Source organism: Aspergillus affinis (genome assembly GCF_023601865.1).
Source record: "Aspergillus affinis strain CMG 70 chromosome Unknown NODE_79_length_175085_cov_86_119069, whole genome shotgun sequence".
Lineage (NCBI taxonomy): Eukaryota > Fungi > Ascomycota > Eurotiomycetes > Eurotiales > Aspergillaceae > Aspergillus > Aspergillus affinis.
In genome coordinates this window covers 1-17,776 of record NW_026515860.1, presented here as the reverse complement: position 1 = coordinate 17,776, position 17,776 = coordinate 1, and the positions used below count along the sequence as shown (strand labels likewise).

General features: G+C 51.2%; 8 protein-coding genes across 8 annotated transcripts; 5 read left to right on the top strand and 3 right to left on the bottom strand.

Annotated features, from left to right (window-relative positions):
- Positions 1-49: 49 nt before the first annotated feature.
- KD926_010233 (uncharacterized protein) lies at positions 50-1,510 on the top strand (the record flags this gene model as incomplete). Its single annotated transcript, XM_053102758.1, has 2 exons — positions 50-412; positions 632-1,510. The coding sequence occupies 2 exons, from the start codon at positions 50-52 to the stop codon at positions 1,508-1,510; spliced, it is 1,242 nt and encodes a 413-aa protein (XP_052953758.1).
- A 968-nt stretch (positions 1,511-2,478) lies between these two features.
- Positions 2,479-3,768, bottom strand: gpaA (guanine nucleotide-binding protein subunit alpha gpaA; the record flags this gene model as incomplete). Its single annotated transcript, XM_053102757.1, has 4 exons — positions 2,479-2,522; positions 2,589-3,145; positions 3,207-3,549; positions 3,651-3,768. 4 exons carry the CDS (start codon positions 3,766-3,768, stop codon positions 2,479-2,481), a joined length of 1,062 nt encoding a protein of 353 aa, XP_052953757.1.
- Positions 3,769-7,482: 3,714 nt separating this feature from the next.
- On the top strand, positions 7,483-8,394 carry KD926_010231 (Smr domain-containing protein; the record flags this gene model as incomplete). The annotated part of the gene is made up of 3 exons (XM_053102755.1): positions 7,483-7,518; positions 7,719-7,969; positions 8,064-8,394. The coding sequence occupies 3 exons, from the start codon at positions 7,483-7,485 to the stop codon at positions 8,392-8,394; spliced, it is 618 nt and encodes a 205-aa protein (XP_052953756.1).
- Positions 8,395-8,824: 430 nt separating this feature from the next.
- KD926_010230 (FPP/GGPP synthase family protein) lies at positions 8,825-10,081 on the bottom strand (the record flags this gene model as incomplete). The annotated part of the gene is made up of 1 exon (XM_053102754.1): positions 8,825-10,081. The coding sequence occupies one exon, from the start codon at positions 10,079-10,081 to the stop codon at positions 8,825-8,827; it is 1,257 nt and encodes a 418-aa protein (XP_052953755.1).
- A 1,085-nt stretch (positions 10,082-11,166) lies between these two features.
- Positions 11,167-12,127, top strand: KD926_010229 (cell division control protein 14; the record flags this gene model as incomplete). Its single annotated transcript, XM_053102753.1, has 2 exons — positions 11,167-11,422; positions 11,496-12,127. 2 exons carry the CDS (start codon positions 11,167-11,169, stop codon positions 12,125-12,127), a joined length of 888 nt encoding a protein of 295 aa, XP_052953754.1.
- An 844-nt stretch (positions 12,128-12,971) lies between these two features.
- Positions 12,972-13,902, top strand: KD926_010228 (class I SAM-dependent DNA methyltransferase; the record flags this gene model as incomplete). The annotated part of the gene is made up of 2 exons (XM_053102752.1): positions 12,972-13,076; positions 13,177-13,902. The coding sequence occupies 2 exons, from the start codon at positions 12,972-12,974 to the stop codon at positions 13,900-13,902; spliced, it is 831 nt and encodes a 276-aa protein (XP_052953753.1).
- Positions 13,903-14,066: 164 nt separating this feature from the next.
- Positions 14,067-15,088, bottom strand: KD926_010227 (putative mitochondrial outer membrane protein (Sam35); the record flags this gene model as incomplete). Its single annotated transcript, XM_053102751.1, has 3 exons — positions 14,067-14,462; positions 14,521-14,760; positions 14,837-15,088. 3 exons carry the CDS (start codon positions 15,086-15,088, stop codon positions 14,067-14,069), a joined length of 888 nt encoding a protein of 295 aa, XP_052953752.1.
- Positions 15,089-16,292: 1,204 nt separating this feature from the next.
- mac1 (putative copper-activated transcription factor GRISEA) lies at positions 16,293-17,615 on the top strand (the record flags this gene model as incomplete). The annotated part of the gene is made up of 1 exon (XM_053102750.1): positions 16,293-17,615. One exon carries the CDS (start codon positions 16,293-16,295, stop codon positions 17,613-17,615), a length of 1,323 nt encoding a protein of 440 aa, XP_052953751.1.
- Positions 17,616-17,776: the final 161 nt, after the last annotated feature.

Below are 17,776 nucleotides of genomic sequence, written 5' to 3'. Positions count from 1 at the left end.
GTGTCAGGCACTCCAACTACAAGCTTAGTCATCCAACAGGCATCTGGCGATGAGACAAACCAGACAAACCAGCAAGTCGCAGCTAAACCATTCATCCATTCATGCCCGACTCGTTCCTCCGCCCACCTTCTGTCATTTCTACCTCTTCCCCTCATTTAGTTGCCTCGAACCTCTTCCGAAGAAAGATAAGAAGAATCGCAGCACTGAGCTAGGACCCGAAAACCTGATCAGCAGAAAGAACGTCATGACGATAACCACGCTCCCGGCCTCCGCGCCGAGCACCAACGACGCCGACCTCGCTGTCCTCAGCGTTTCGAGGCTTCTCACCCGCCTGGAACATAATCTCCTCTCGCCGGGGGCGGACCTCGTCGGGCTACGGAAGTCGGAGTTTCAGAGGATGAGAGTTGGAGCGGTATGTTCTCTTGTTTTTCTGGTCCCCTTTTTTATCTTTATCGATCTGTTCTTTGGGTGGGGGCGGAGCGATCGATGCATGAGAGCTGCCTGCGCCTTGGTAGTCAGACGATATGTACATGACATGACCAGTACTCGTCGACAAGACGGATAGTTATCCATCATTGAAGGAGATGGATCCTTTCCCGTCAAAACATACAACTAACAGCTCACCACCCAGAACATCGAATACGCCCACTCAAACCTCCACTCCCTTGAACGTAACATCCCCGCCACGAAATCGCTCGATCGCAAGCATACCCTCCAGACAGAAGTCCAGCGACACCGAGAGACGTTGAAACGGCTACAGGCTCTCCTCGAGGAGATCAGCGCCGAGGCGGAGGTTCGAGCGTCTTCGCCTGGACAGGCTGGCTATGAGGATAATGAGGATGAGGAGTCCGTAGACGGGGAGGATTTGCTGGGTACACCGGAGGAGAGTAGTACGGAGAATGAACCAGGGAGGGAGGAGGAAGAAGAGGAAGAGGGACAGGGGCACGAGCAGGCACGGGAGTCGAAAGTAGAGATAGGTGGTGAGGGAGAGACGAAGAGTCCAGCTCTAGCTCCACCTACGGCGACCGCTACGCCGACGACAACAGCAACGACCTCCGCCCCAACCGCAACAGCCACGTTACGAAACCGACACGCGACCTCCCCGTCGTCTCCCAAGTCGAATGCGAAAGCGACGGGATCCGATCACCTCTCATCATCATCACCCGTGGCCACCTCGAAGGGCGATGAGACGGAGCAGACGCTCTCGACGCACCGAGCGGAACAGGAAGACATAACGAGCTCGCTCCTCTCGCTAGCCAGTCAATTGAAGGCATCGTCGCAGGCGTTCCAGACCTCGCTAGATTCGGAGAAGTCCGTTCTCGCGCGGGCGGTGGACGGACTGGATCGCACGACCGGGAACATGCAGGCTGCGGAGCGGCGGATGGGGATGCTGCGGCGCATGACGGAAGGGAAGGGCTGGTGGGGACGCATGATGCTGTATGCGTGGATTCTGGGATTATGGGTTGTGGCGGTGATGATCGTTTTTCTGGGCCCGAAGTTGCGATTCTAGAACAATCGGTCTTCTCTCTCGCATTTAACTTCTTGTTGGCTTTGGCGGGAGTTCGGGCGTTTCATTCTTTTCCCAGAGAGGCGATGTTATTTAAAGATACCCTAAAGATTCTTATCTATATCACCTGAATGATTTTAGGGCTTATGCTATACTATTTCTTCTACTCCGTACAGGACGTGTAAATGGAAGGGGGAGTAATTATAACCAGAGCAGATGCAAATATTTCACAATCCTTTAAGAAAAAATAAAGAAAACTGACGACCCGGCATGACACATGAAGAAGACATGATAATCCACGTACCCTGTCATTCCCCCGTGCCCGTGGCCCCGCCATCGTTCATGTCTCTCAGTGAACGTCAGACCAACGAAAGGTGCGTGGAAAATGATTACACACAAGTTTTATGGAGATGGCACCAAGAGATGATGGGATATCCAGCTTCAAAAATCAAATAACAAGCACATGAGAAATGGTGGCAAGGGAAAAAAAAAAGAAAACCAGAAAGAGGGATGGGTACTCAAAATACAGGGGAAACCAACAGAGAACACGGGCATTTCAAGGAATCAAGATATAGAAAAAGGGCATAAACCACAGGCTGCGAAGAACCTGCTAAGTCCACAGATAACCGACTGTTCAGAAAACCAGATCGGATGAAAAGATGAACGGATAGAAAGAGGAAAAACTCCTGCTCTGTGTCATGGGATGGATATCGGTAGGTAATGCTGAGAACAAAGAGCCGGCTAGATATCATTTCAAGACAAAGGAAATAATAAAAGGGAATAATTAGTAAAATAGACAATGAATGTCTGAACGCCAGGATCTTTGAGAAATGAGAAAGAAATGAAAGAAAGAGGAAGAGACAAGGTTTGCGGAACAACATCTCCAAGTTTAAGAGGGAAAAAATTACAAAACCATGTAGCGTCGGGATGAAATGTCGAAACACCGGCACTCGATCAAAGCATACCGATCATTAGATCAGACCACACAGTCGGAGGTTCTCTTGGATGATGATATCTAAAAGGTTGAGTTAGCTTTTTGGTTTGCAGACACACACGAGTACTCAGGTTCCACAAAGCTTACCATTTACAGCGGCCATGACGAATCGAATTTGTGTGGTGTCAGTGGCACATGTGAAGTGGGTGTAGATCTGTTTCTGTTCCGCCTGGTTGAGAGACACGAAGCGGTTAAGGATGTAGTCGCAAGCGGCGGCGTAGTCGGCACCACCCTCGTAATCGGGGAAGTAGTTCTTCATAGGGCTGACGGGCAGCTTCTCCTTGAAACGATCGATCTTGTTGAGGAAGAGAATGATCGACGTCTTAACGAACCAACGCGAGTTGCAGATCGAATCGAACAGGGTAAGCGCTTCCTGCATACGGTTGACAGTCTCATCCTCGAACAGCAGCTGGTCGTACTCAGAGATGGCGACCAAGAACAGAATGGTAGTCACGTTCTCGAAGCAGTGGATCCACTTCTTACGTTCGGACCGTTGACCACCGACATCGAACATGCGGTACGTCAGGTCGCCAATGATGAAAGTAGTCTCGGTGATACCGGTCGTCTTGACACGAGAGCGGAGAACATCCTGGTCCGTAGGAAGGTAATCGGGCTGAGCGATCCGGTCGATGGCATCAAAGTAGCTGGCAACAGTCGGTTAGCGAACACAACGAATCCTTCCGATCTCTTCACGGTCGCACTCACTATTTGGCCGAGTCGTTGAGCTGGTACTCGCGAGAACGCTTGAAGCACTCCTGAACACCGGTGTCGCGCCAGAGAGCGCCAATGGCACCGCCAACCTCGGGGGGCAGGCTGTCACCTTCGATCTGAGCGGGTTGCATAAAAACGGTCTGCACGTGGTATTCGTGGCGGGCGTCTTCCAACGGAAGCTCGAGCGATTCCATGGCCTCCAAGATAACGCGCATCGACTGCACCGTGTTGCTGTAGATGATTTCCTTGAAGGATTCCCGTTCATCGCGCGAGTATCCACCCTCGTGGATCAGCTTCATCTGCTTCAGAATAGTCGACTTTCCGGACTCTCCAGCTCCTGTGGAAACTCAGTTAACCAGGGGAGCTCATCAACCACTGCCGTCGTTCTCTTCCTTCATAAGAATGACCGCAATTCGGATTGAGGGAAGGGCTGCGTACCGAGCAAAAGCATCTTGATCTCGTTTCGCTGCAACATCTTGTCCCGCTTGAGCTGATTCTCAATCTCCTCGTTGCGGGCCTTGCCCTCCTTATCTTCGGTACTCATTCCGCAACCCATGTTGGCGGTAGTAAATGAGAGTGGTCGAAAAGCGACGGGAAGGAATCGACGAAAAGGTAGTGGTTGATGGAAGTGTCACAGTGGTCGATGGAAACCTGTCGAGGACCAAAAGAGGCGATGTCAGCGAAAGGGAATTCTCCGGGTCCGGTAATCGTTAAACTATGCCGTCGGCAGCGCTGAACGTGGTACTGCACGGATGCGAGCCACAGGTGGTGGAAACAGGCCAAAAAGGAAATTAAAAAAAAGTGAAAATCAAAATGCAAATCATGACAGCCTTGTCTCCAAGCGTACTGATCGTGCAGATGCAAGGGAGTGCAGCCATTTCACCATTTCACCCAGCAAGGCTGGGGGAGAATTGAGGGATTATCCGGGGGGGGGGGAGGCATGGGCGAGACGAAGAGCAATCAAGAGAGGCTTACCGGACACAAACTCTTCTTTCCCACGAAAAGATGAATTGCCTACTTCAACGCGAAAGAAGAAATGAGGAATCCAAATGCAACGACGAAAGATATTACTTCGAGAGCCAAGCGACCGTGCAAAGCCGGAAGGGAGGCAAGGAGAAAAAATCAATTGTAAGCGCGCGAGCTGGGCTGGGCGGAAAGGAGGCGGAGGGTGAAACAGTAATACACCAATCGTGACCACCCCAGAAAATCGAGAGCGAGGGAAAAGGAAGGGGAGAGAGAAGGGAAGAAAATTACACTAATGGAAAAGCAAATAACGAAAGGAATCAAAGCAGGTGAATATCCACGACTCTAATCAGGATGTCTGACCCCCGAATCGACGGATGGAATGCCTGAAGAAAAAGAGCCTTAGAGAGAGGGGGGAGTGGGTGGAGGTGGTGGAATGGGAGGGAAAAGGGAAGGAGAGTGAGGTGAGAAAGAGAGTCAAGTCCGAAGGAAAGAAAAGCCGGAGCAAAAGCGAGAGGCTGAGGCGACAAGGATAAGCTCAGTAAGGGGCGAAGGATTGGGAAAGAGGGGCGTGGATGGAATCGCAGAGGGAAAATATGTACTGAGAGGCCGAAGGGGGGACTGCCAGCCAAAGAGATCCCAGAGAAAATGGGAAACAGAGGGAAAAAAGAGGGAAGGAAAAAAGAGCAGGGGGGAAAAAAAGAGAGAGAGAGAGAGGGGGGGGGAACTTTGTCGAGGTTCCTTTTTTTCTGGAACGATAACCTTCATCCTACTGGATCGTCAATAGGGGGTGGGGGGGGGGTTGGCGCTGGGGCGGGTCCGGATGGGTCTGTTCTGCATGGCCATTGGTCAACAGGGTAAGGGGGTGATAGTGGGGTACCCCGCCAACCGGACCAATGACATTATTCCGACAGCCCTCCCCTTTTTTTGACGATTCTAATTTCTATTAAAGCAATCCTAGTCCAAGTCCAAGACCCAGGGCGCGATCAGACTGTACGCGAGGGAAATTGTATCCTTCTATCCGACCACGAGGGAGGGCAGTGGACCGTGGAACACTCGAACAGAACAATGACAACCGACTTCATCGAGCATGCACCGTAGATGGACACATCACAGGTTGATGTGCTCTGTACTCGAGACGAACCGGGAGAGAGTATTTAGCGCCTGGTGCCGGAACAGGGATGCAATCGGCCTGCCACTGCAAGTATCTCCTGATGAATAATGCTCATTGGTAACTCTGATTTAATTTCCCGGCCATGCAGATCTGCTGCTTTGACGAGAGACTAAGATAGACTGGGTAGGTGAATAAGAATTATGAAATCACCGCGCTCTCAATCGCCAATACTGTACGGCGTGCACGAACATCATCAGTATGCAGGAAGATGGGGTACCTCGTAACCTTCTAAACTTCACCTCCCCAATCAAGGAGTTGTTCCGGGACGCAGGAGATTTTCTTAAAGCCTGCAGTGCCAGTTTCAAGTGCCGCCACCCTAGTGGAGATCCGACGCTGCAGTCTCGGATCGCCAGGCACCTGGACTCTCCAGTCTCCAGAATAGAATCTAGAGACCGACCGACACGAAAGTCACCGCATGATTCAAGACATCCCGTTGGACTTCTAGAAGAATTGGAGGCTTTCCATGCGTTGCTTTCTTCCACGTGTGTAGCCGGTCTGCCTGGTTTAACCTCCGGAAGAATTTCCCTGGTGGCGAGGGACAAAGGCTTGATGGTGCTCGCAATTCTGATAGTACTGTACGCCGTAAGCCGGTGAGGCCGTAAGACTTAAAGTATCGTAAGATCTCCACTTGTAAACTGCCGTCGATCCTCTCTCTCTCTCACACAGTCTCTCTCTCACTCTCCGCACCAGAAACCGGAATCACAAAAATCCAAAAGAAACCGCACTAGGCTCGGAGATATGTACTGGATTGTGTGGTGAGGATGGTGATCCCCAGTCCGCATCATCTTTTGTCCCAGCCCTCCCCAAGGAGAGTTTCATGCGTTTCGACTTTCGACTCACTCAGAAACATCCTTCCTCTGGCCTCAAAAAGCTGCCGGTTTCTCCCCTGCCTCAGAACTGATACACCATCTATGGTTCATGTTCCACCTGCGTCGCCCTCGTCCATGGATATGATAAGCCCGACCGTACAGTTATCCATGGTTCCGTGACCAAACTAAAGGACCTTAGGGCGATCTCCACCGTCTAGTGCTTCTACGGGGTAGTTTTGCCTTCTCCTTTCGGACCTCGTGGCAGATTGCCATGAATATGTAATCAATAAATCTTTATCGACTGGGTCAGAGTCGGACAATCACACGGTCTGCAAGTCATCGCTAATCAGAACCTCTGTAAAATTGGGTCCCCAGCACGACTATTGAGCACACTTTGGCGCTATTGCCTTTTTTTCTTATTTTGCGACTCCAGGGCTACTACTCCGTACAACCCAGACTCTCCGTCTCTAGCCTCTAGTCTCTGTTTGACTAGTGTAGTCGGTTACATTCTCTTCTTATGTAGTTACTAGTTAGTAAATTATTGTGCAATCAATTAACCACGAGAGGGATGGTCTAGAGAGTAGAGTCTAAACGGACAATTCACAAGGATTACCTAGCCCCATGAGCTTACTACTAGTGAGGTTCCTTGTGCATTTTGGGATTTGCAACTTGCAGGTCAACAAACATGACAGCATCCGATCTCTCACCCAGTCGTTTGGGACTGACTATTGGTTTCTCCCGCAAACACACGACTACATCTGGGACACTCTGGAGCCTGGATCACCCATGTCGCGGCCATTCGGTGATATATACGGAGTTCGGCGTACCACCTTACTAGACGAGACCGCGCGCGACACTCGACACCTACCCAAATCTGACATTTTGAATCTTGAGTGGTATAGATAATTCCTGTACATATGAGGCGACTCATCCATGGCACTGGCGTGAGGCAACCAAAGCAAGGTGCCATGCTTGAACCTTGGAAGCTCCACTGCGATGGTTTGGAATCTAGGGTTTTCCGCCTTCGATCCCGATCCGATCTTTCTCTTTCCTCCCTCTCCATATCAATCTAACCAGATCGTCTGGTCCCTATATTTCTCGTACTTATTCTTACTTGTTTATTTCTACTTTCTATAAGATTGTCAATTATTCCCACCAGTCTCCTATCTTTAGTTCCCTTCTCTCGATATAATCGCCGAAAATGCACGAAATGTCACACATGGGCCCTCGGGGTGCGAGCTGATACCTTTCCATTCCACCATCCTCCCTCGCATCGCTAACTCATGCCTGACCCCGTTCGCACCCACCATAACAGCCTTCAACCATGAACAGAGCAGCGACGCCGAAGCCGAATACGATCGTCTTCGCGACCTAGCCAGACAAGAAGCCTCGAAGCGCGGCTCGTGTTTCCAACGGGTGCGCTCTTCTCTCTCCTTCCCAGACGATCGACCCAACTTCCCTCTCCGTCTCCGATTGGCTTGACCGGGGATGGGGGGAGCCCAGAACGAGACCGAAAATAGAATGCGAGGAAAGAGCTAACGCGACGCGTGATAATGATAGTCCCAAGAAGCCTACAGCAATGGCGACGGCGCAGCGGCCAAGGAACTGTCGGAGCAGGGCAAAGCCCACGGTCGCAAGATGGAGGAGTACAACAAGCAGGCATCCGAGTTCATTTTCCGCGAGAACAACGCCAACGGGCGCGTCGAGCCCGATACCATCGATCTGCACGGACAATTCACGGAAGAGGCCGAGGAGATCCTGGAAGAGCGCATCAAATACGCGCGGCAGCATGGCCAGAACCATCTTCATGTGTGAGTTGCGATGCTGCGCCCTTTCTTTATAGGCTGTGATGCATTTTCGCGGGGTAGTCAGTGCAGCGACTAACGATTGCTCGGTCGCAAATAGGATCGTCGGAAAAGGTAATCACTCGGCGAACCATGTACAGAAGCTCAAGCCCCGCGTCGAACGAGTCTGTCAAGAACTCGGCCTCCAGTATGCCACCGAGGACAATGCTGGGCGGATCTACGTCAACCTTACCGGTGGAGCGGCTGAGATGCCCTCCTACGGTGGTGGTCAGCCTTCGCAACACCAGTACCCCGGACAGCAGCCGCATCACCAACAGCAGCATCACGGCCAACAGCAGCAGCAGCAGCAGGACCCCTTGGAACAGGCGGTCAACTCTATTCTTCCGCGGGTCATGCGCAAGCTGGAAAAGGCTTGCTGTATTGTTATGTAGGAAGTTCATGGTACAATCGACATATATCACCTATAATGTTTTGGATGATATGGGATTTGATACATGATATCACATCTTTATCTTCCTTTCACTTGCCTGGAGTATGAATGGATTATTCATCAAAGTTTTGGATCATTATACCCAGGGCGCTTGGTTTCTTCTTTTTCTGGGGTTCAACAAAAGAGCTTACAATACCTTTGATATACTAAAAATATACGCCTATTGGATGGAATTATTCACGGGTTACAGTCAGGGGCCATAGTTATGAGGGTCTGTTTAGTAATAGAGGATTCGTCACGGTCATTATTATTAGGGCCAATTCAGAGAATGCTAAGGACAGAAAAATAATAACAGGCTGCCAAATGATAGCTGATGGTCCCACCTGGTAGGACACATGTTGAGTACAGCAAATGCGAGAAAACTGGCCCGCTTATTTATCGGGCCCTCCGGCGTTCAAAGTCGCCTCAGTGATCTTGTTGAGGATCGATCGCACCATCGCGCCATCATCGCGGTCCTCGGGATTCTTCCCAGTCCCACTGGCCTCGATATCGTCTATCAGCTTTAACGCCTTCTGAAGCAAACCTCGAACAACCTCCTGTGTGTGCGCAAAGCTGCCGGTGCTCTCCATGTAGCTCATCGCGTATAGCTTGACCTCCTCGTCCTTTGTTCGCTGCTTGAGAATATTGATAAGTTGATGGTTTTTGGGGTTCGAACGAATGCTGTGTATGATGGGGAATGAGAATTTTCCCTCTGTAAGGTCCTCACAGAGACCTTTATGTTTGGTGTATGTTGTGTTGGACAGGTTCAAATAGTCATCACAGATCTGGAAGATCAATCCCAGCACGTTGACAAGGCTCACACAGTCTTTCCCCGTGCTACTTTCGGCCTGCATTAATTTCACCGCCAGTCGAAAGAGGCCTCCGGTCTTATTCCCGACCATCTCTAGGTATTCCTCCTCGCTGGGGCAAGTGAGCGTGTCTCGCCAAAAGAGATCCATTCCTTGACCACGGTGCAGATTGAGCAGTTCTTGAATGTAGATGTTGATCGCTGTAGGATTATTCAGTTTTTGAACCTCTTGGAGAGCCAGAAAGTACACGTAGTTTGCCGAGTTGATGGTTTGCGCTGTGCCGAAGATGTTGTGCGCCACGGGGATTCCACGCCGGAGGACGGAGTTGTCTTCGACATCGTCGATTCTATGCGATGGGCGTGTTCGATTAGTACCGACTTCGGCGTTGCCATACGGAATTAGAGGGGGTTCATCGTACAGTAACGAAGCCGTGTGAAGCATGGCTACCACTTTGTTGATGATCACGAGGCTCTCCAGGGGAACCTTCAGCCACGCATTGAAGGCATTGATGAGCTGCCGTCGAATGTCCTTGCCTGGATGCTGTAGCATGTAGTCATAGGGCCCCATCAATATCCGTTCGTTCTCCGGAGACCATTGGCCGTCGCGATGTTTCGTCCCGTCCAAGCTGGACACGTTGTGGGTATGTCGGCGCGACGTGTCCATATTCGTCTGTAGAGAGTCACCGTTCATGGATAGGCGCCCTGTTTCCGGGATTGTCGTTAAACCGTTAAAGATGCTCGATAAATAGGGGGATGCATAAATGTGGTCGGCCATACCAGCTGAGCTTGTGCGAGGCGGAATAGATGTGGGGGGATGGAAGGAAGAAGATTCCGAAGACATGGTGAATTTTGCCGGTGGTTCCCTGTCGGTGAATTGAAACAAAGGGAAAACGGTGGTCCTCAATTGTGAAAATCTCCGCGACAGCCTGAAGCGACAGCTCAAGTCATATTGTCGACCAGAATGCCCGGGACCAGGGCTTGTTATATAGAGAGTGGTGAGCAGCATCGCCGCAAACGCCCATGCGGGGGAGAACCTGGCGCTCGATCAATCACATGCAGATCACGTGCCACAACGGGGAAGGCGGTCGCCAATTCGTCACTCGAGCCAATCTTTGCCCCCTCCTTCTTACTTCTTTCTCTATCACACACAGAACCCCCCCCCCCTCCACACGATAACTCCGGACTCCGACGAGTTCGACCGGGATATGCTGCACGAGCCCCCATTGTGTCACGGGCTAAGGATATGCGATGTGCCCCTGTAACCGACCATGCAAGGAGCCGGCCTATCCCATCCGTTCGAGACCAACCGCAGCGAGGCAGCACAAATTTGGGCTTCGTTTCGGCTGACCGTCGTGCGACAAGACTGAATTGTACGGAAAATGCACGGAAACTAGACCAGAAGAACGGGCTTTGTTTTGGGGGCTCCGAAAATGTGGCGCTGCTGAGCCTGACATCATGACAGCAGCAGCACCTTATCTTAACCATCGAAGCGCAGTTGATGACGACCGCGCGTTTCCCGGGGCAACCGTCGCAAGTTTTCCTGCCAGATGTGGGGGGCAGGAGTACTAAACGCTGACTAGTTCGTCTGTCGGCACGATCAGCTGAAGATGGGCGACAACTTGGGTAAAAGGGTTAAATTTTCGCGAACAAGCTATCATCTATCGTCAATAATTCCATTTAAATTAGGTTCCTGGGGTCCCTGGCCTGGCCGGATCGTGTTCTATTTTCTCCTTCTGGCCCTGTTCTAGATAATAAACACCGTCATATCCTCTTGGCGTAGGGGCCGAGCTTCATTTTGCTGTCTCCCATTCTTCCTATTTTTTCTTTTTTTTCTCCCTTCTGCCCACCTGCATTCCCATATTTTACCCATCACAAAGCCATTTCTATTTCCTATTCTACAAATTTACACCTCATCTTTCCCGCCCAATGGAGACTTTGCTGGCCCATTCGTTTGATTATCTCTCCTCGTACGAGCCAAGCAAAGTTCGCAAAGGGTTACGCCAGGTCGAAGGCCTTCTCGCACAAATATGTTTATCCAAGTCGAAACAGCCGGCGTCTGACAAACGGAGGTCGCTTCTATCCTTTGGAGCTCCACAGCCGGTTCCCAAGGCGCTCTCGGAGCTCAAAGATGATCCCGCCTTCAGGGAATTCTTCAAACTGCAGGAGGGGTTTCAATGGAACGGTAGGTGCTAGTCCGACCCGGCGTGAAGCTGTCAGGTTACCCAATGATTCCGATACTAACAAGCCCGAAATAGTGGCGATGCGTCTGGTAACGTGTCTGGAGCATCTCCTTGGCCGAGGAAGCAATGGCACCAACGACCTTCTCATCATCTCCACCCTCGACCTGATCCAAGGCGCGCTTCTTCTCCACCCGCCGTCGCGGACGCTTTTCGCGCGCGAAATTTACATGAACCTACTATTGGACCTTCTCGACCCGATCAACTGCCCCGCCATTCAATCCGCGACTCTCCTGACCCTGGTCACTGCGCTTCTCGACCATCCCGCCAATACGCGCACGTTTGAGGAACTTGATGGACTCCTCACGGTGACGTCGCTTTTCAAACAACGCGCAACCTCCCGCGAAGTGAAGCTTAAACTGGTCGAATTCTTGTACTTCTATTTGATGCCGGAAACGCCGCTCATCTCGAACGGCGCAGCGGTTAGTGCGCCGAACACCGCAATGGGTGGCCACCAGCGCAGTCCAAGCAAGCTACCAACGCCGGTGTCAAGAAGCGTACACGCCCCCGCCCAGTCACATGCGAAGGCGCCCCGAGATACGCGCACAACCGACGAAAAGCAATCCTTGCTGGGAAGGTATCTGAACAACGTGGCGGATCTGGTAGAAGACCTTAAGGAAACAGCACCGTTCGGGGCAACGGTTTGCTAGCAGGCCTAGGATGCGCCGTCTCATATTCGTCCCCTTCTTTTTTTTTCTCATTCGCCTCATTATTTTCTTTAATTTTTCTATGTATATTCAGCGATGGAGCGTGAGTTCACGGGATTGCTGACCGGGGTGTCAATTTCTTTTGCCTTCGGTTCTGTTACACCCGATTCCCTTGTGTCATTGTCTTTTTCCTTTCCTTTTCTCTTTCTTGCCTCTTCTGTTTTTCTCCTTTATCCCGTCTGGTACGGTCTTTGCTACCGACTTCCTTCTTTCCCCCATGCTCACTATCATGTCTCTCCTTCAATCCTATGACTTATGAGCCTTTTTGATGTCATATCTCATGTTTCACGTTTGTGACTAGTGCAAGAGAAATGACCCTCTTATCTTGATCGATGATATAAAATGGAATCAGCCTTCAATTTCATTAAAACAGCCTCTTATTCAGTAGTTTAGATATTTGTGTTTTCCAAGGTTCCAGTAACATAGCCTAACTCCAACCTCTTCGTCTCTCGGACTGTCGCACTGTCGCATTTAGGTTTGAATATTTTCACTACACCGCGATGGGGCCAGGAACAGTTCACGTTTATATGGATTGTACATACTACATGTCCCATGCAGGATCCCAACGTGGACTAGTACCTGCAGAACGCACCATGGCCCAAATACCGACATGCAACCTGGGAACATTTTGTTCGTATTTGGGATCAAAATGTGACTCATCAGATGGGTATTCTCGGATGAGTCATGGTTGAACAAAAGACTTATAAGATTTTCCTTTGCTTCTTTTTCTTTGCTAATGTATGAGTGAGGTTTATCAAACATTTCTCTCAAAAGTCCTTCAGATACCATGGCAGATACGATTCAGACTGCATTGACCGGTCAAGGTCAGTCCTCGGGCTCTACTCCGGTTCAGTATGTGGAGACTGTCGAGGCGTATAACCAGTGGGCAGAGGTATGTGTGTTGTAATTCTTTCTAGTTTATATATATCATTCTACCTATTAAGAGGATGTTATAGATAATAGTCTACCGACGTAACTAATCAAATGGATAGGTCTACGACACCGACGGAAACTTCCTACAAGCGCTCGACACCATCGAAATGATCCAATTACTCCCGCTCTTTCTAACCCGAGTAGCCTCCTCATCTAGCTCGACAAAGCTCGTCGATCTAGGTTGCGGTACAGGTCGAAACACCCTCCGACTAGCGCAACTGGCTCCCCCGGGTACCGAAGTAGTTGGGGTGGATGCGTCGCCGGGAATGTTGGAGGTTGCGCGGGAGACGATTCGTAAAGCGACAGAGCGTGACAAGGACGAGGACGAGGGCTTCTCTGGGTCTATTTCGTTGGATACGTTTGATCTGCTGCGGTCGCCGCCCGCACCGCCGGAATGTGCTCTCGGAGCTGCAGGGGTGATCTCGACGCTGGTGCTGGAGCATATCCCCGTGACGCGGTTCTTTGAAGGCGCTGCGGCGCTGCTGGCACCGGGTGGGTATCTGTTGGTTACGAATATGCATTCGGATATGGGGGCTATCAGCCAGGCTGGGTTTGTGGATACGGCGACTGGCACGAAGATCCGGCCCACGAGTTACTCTCATACGGTGGATGAGGTGGTGGATGCGGCGCAGAAGGCTGGGTTCACGGTCGAGCAGATGGAAGGGGAGAGAGTGCGCGAGAGGATGGTGGATCAGGATTTGGCAGAGAGGCTGGGGAAGAGGGCGAAGAAATGGGTTGGCATAACGGTGTGGTTTGGGGTTTGTTTTAGGAAGAATGCGGTATGAGGTGGATATGCTTTGTTTTTGGTTTCCTTTCTTCTGGCTGGATTCAAGACCCTGGATTTTGTGGGTTCTTCCGATGACACTGAGGTCTGTAATATACAGGATTAAATAGTTGGGTGGTCTAAACGTGCACAGTGAGAGATAGGGCCCGGTTTGAAAGACCCCATCTAGAAGAATTTGAGTAGACGTTCCCGGTGCTGTACAAGGTTTTCATGCTGCTGCAATAGCTGGCCCAGTCGATTGCGCTTCCACCCCATTCCCTCGTCGAGAATCAGATGCGTGTATGCGAACACGCTGGCATCGAATAATCCTGGATTCGAGCGACCAAAGAAGTGGAGCTGATCTCCTAAAAGCGTCGAGAGCGCCTCGAAGGCATCGGCCGCCTCGGCCTCCAGCGCACTGGCATCGATATACTGCGACGACTTGAGGATTTCATCTCGAGCCGCCTGTTGAAGCTGTATAGAAAGAGTGGCGCGAACGAGTGAATTGGTAGTTGCGGGCACCACGTAAAGTCTCTTGGCCACGGCCTCGAAGTTTCCCTGGTCCAGGTAGAGGGAGTATAGCTGTTCAGAAGTCAGCAAGCCGTTTCTGCGTCATGGTCCCCGGTCAAGAGCAACGCACCCAAGCATTCCGTATCCGGTGGTCTAGCAGCGATGCGTAGACCTCGAAGCGCACGTCGAGCTGTTGCTCCTCTTCACAATGTACTTGTTCAATGGCCCATTTTTGTAGTTTGTTGGAAGGTATCGGGCCATTGGCCTGGGGCGGATGTGCGGGGAGGAGGAAAGGAAGGGCACCGGTGGGCGACGCGTGGTTGTTCGATGGAATGATGTCGAAGTCGATTCCGACGAATTTCAAGTAGGCCTAAAGGGAAACAAAGCAGAGCGGGATGAGAAAACGCGCTCGACTGATGTAGATAAGGCCGGGTTCAATGATATACCTGCCACTTGAGACATTGCGGGTTGAACGACGGTCGACCCCGACGGGCTCCCGTTGCGTCTGTGAAGACAAAAAGTCCATTCCCGCGGCGGGACGTCCCCGAGCTTTGAGGAAGGTCATTGGGAGGGAGTGTGACGAGAGGAAATCGGTCGAAGATGCGTTTGATCGGAGCAGGGATGGCGAAATAGTCCCGGGTGCGCGAGACAGAATGGGCCGACACCTGGCCGGCGGGATCACGGGTTTCGTTGGCCATTGAGAAGGGAGAGAAGGGGAGAGAGAAGGGGAGCGAAGAAAATTCCAAGAAGCGAGACACGCGCCAAAGCCCAACGATGCGCGGATTGTCGTAATGATGCGAAAGCCGAATTCTGGACGTTCGAATTCCGCCGATTCGACCGCCGCCAAGCCTCAGGCATGAAGGCACCGACACAGGCACCGAGTTGTCGAGGTGTTGAGGTGTCGAGGTATCCACACGTGCCTGAGCGCCTTGATTATGCAATCCATCTTCCAGTTCCAGGCCAATCTTTGTTCACATTCCCTTCTTTCTCCCCCGCACTTCCTTGACGTTCACCTGTTTTCTAGCGGGGCTGGTGGGATAAAGCCATACAGTCGCGCTTCTTTAATAATAATATTATTATTACCGTCCAACCGGTGAAGTCCGCCGCCGCCTCCTGCTCTTATATTGGCCCCTCTACCGTGTCGTCGCATCACCCAAGGTGAACCGATTCGTTCCGTCCGCCAGTCTCGTTATCATAGACGCCGACCTGCCATTTACTGGGTCCCTCTACTTCAACGCTCCTAAATTTCTGTCGCAACGCAAATCCAGTCTCGATGAGATCTCAGTCAATTTGAGCCGTGTCGCACTAATTTCTGAGAGTGAGTCTCGAGGTGGAGGCCAAGGTCAGACCGCATTGGTCGCGGTGGAGTAGGCGCTCCGTTTTGCGCAAGTTTTCTCTGGCGTCGATAGGCGTGTCGTCGCGGCGCACTTCTCAGTCGATATCCTCAGGCGAGTAGGCGACAGATGCTTTCCTCTTTGAGTTTGCTCACACTATCGATCATTCCGTCAATATGCCTTTGGACGAAGAAGGCGCCAAATGGTCATGGTAAGAAACCGCTCGCAGTCGCTTATCAGTAGACACTGGACTGACCTGGATTTGCGTTGGTGTGGTCTAGCGAGCCGTGTATTCGTGGCCATCGCTCCTCAAAATGTCAGCATTTCGATAGACTGATGATGAAGGTCCCCAAAGCCGGGCGACCTCTTGCTAAATGCCCTCACCCAAAAGGCACCTGCAGCTGTCAAAAGTCGTACGCGTTTATGATCCGCATACCAAAGGGTCAGTGGCTCTTTTGAATCCTCATCTTCGGGGCCGCCTACTAACCAACTCTGTCTCGCAGGCAGTACTTGTCTTTGTAGACCAGTATATCAAGTACCCGTGGATCCGGGTGATCCAGCCCCGGCCATGACACCAGCTCCTCTTGCTCCTACACTTTCTCCTGCTCCTGGGAAAATCCAAAAGTCCTCTAAACGACAGGTTAAAACCGCCCCTGAAACTATTGCGAAAGCCCTGCATTCAATCCCGGAATTCAAGAAGCCGCAGACAGGAAATGGAACGCCTAACGGCCTGTCCCCATTCATACGCAATTCGCCAGATAGCCTGAACCAGAGTACCGACGCACTAGGTGCTTTTGTACCGCAGAGAGCGACTCTGCCGGAAACTACCAAACCGCAGGGCGGGAGCTGTTGCTCGGGGAAATCGCAGAAGCCGGCGCCACCCCAACCACAGAGTTCTTGCTGCAAAAAGTCCGATTCCCCCGTAATGAATGGCCTTCCCGCCGGGAAGCCGAGCGAGCACCAGAGTGTTCCTTATACTTCATCGCTGAACGGGAACTCTTATACACCAGTAACGGCACCGCCTCTCTCTCCGTGGCAGGACTTTCAAGTCCCTGGACAAAATCACTATATGCCCCCCTTCTCATTTGACCAACCGCAAAGTGGAACTTCTGCCTATACTCAGAATTATTTGCCTCAAATGCCCCAGAATGGCTCCTTTGCATTTACCAACGGTGGAATCTCTGGCAGCATTGATTTCAACCCGTCTGTCCTGCCATCGTCTCTGGCGCACGAGCCTCAAAGCCTCCACCATCAGGAACCGGGAAGCTTCGACAACAAACCCGATCATGACTGTAGCTGCGGTGAAGGCTGTCAATGCCTTGGCTGTGCTTCACATCCTTTCAACAATACCACGAGGCAGCATGTTCAAGAGATGGGCTTGTTGGTTACTCTCGATGGGGAGCAGACTCTGGAAGGGTTCAACGGTTTTCAGAGTCCACCAGTACATGCCAACTACCCAAGCGTGCCACCAATGAATTATTCTCTTCCAGAGTTTAATCATACTCTGATCAACGGTACATCACACATGGGAATGCAGCCCTATGGGGAGGTGGATACCAGCTCGAACCAGCTTAGCAATGGCTATTCTTCACCACCTGCCGAGTACACGCCCGGGCAAACACTGATGGAGCCCTCAGAGTATTACACTCTTGAATACCCAGTGGGATTGCCATCTGGGTGCTCTGATGTGACGGGAAGTTGCCAGTGCGGCAATGATTGTTGTTGCGTTGGCTGTCTTACCCATAGTGGCCACGATGGCTTTTCTTTGGAGGCTACCGCAGCAGAAAACATCGAAGCCCCAACGGTGACTGCAGGTGAGCTGGGTGTCAGCACTTCTAAGAGTGAGGCCATGAACAATTTTTCTAGCCCCTCTTCAACATCCATGCTGTAAAATCCTTCGACTCATTTCTGACCTTGCTCATGCACATATTTTCCCCTTGTTTGTTTTTTTTTTTTTTTTTTTTTTTTTTTTTTTTTTTTTGGGTGGGGGGGGGGGGGGGGCCCATATTAAAATAATAAAACAAAAAATTATAGGGCAAACACAGGGAAAAT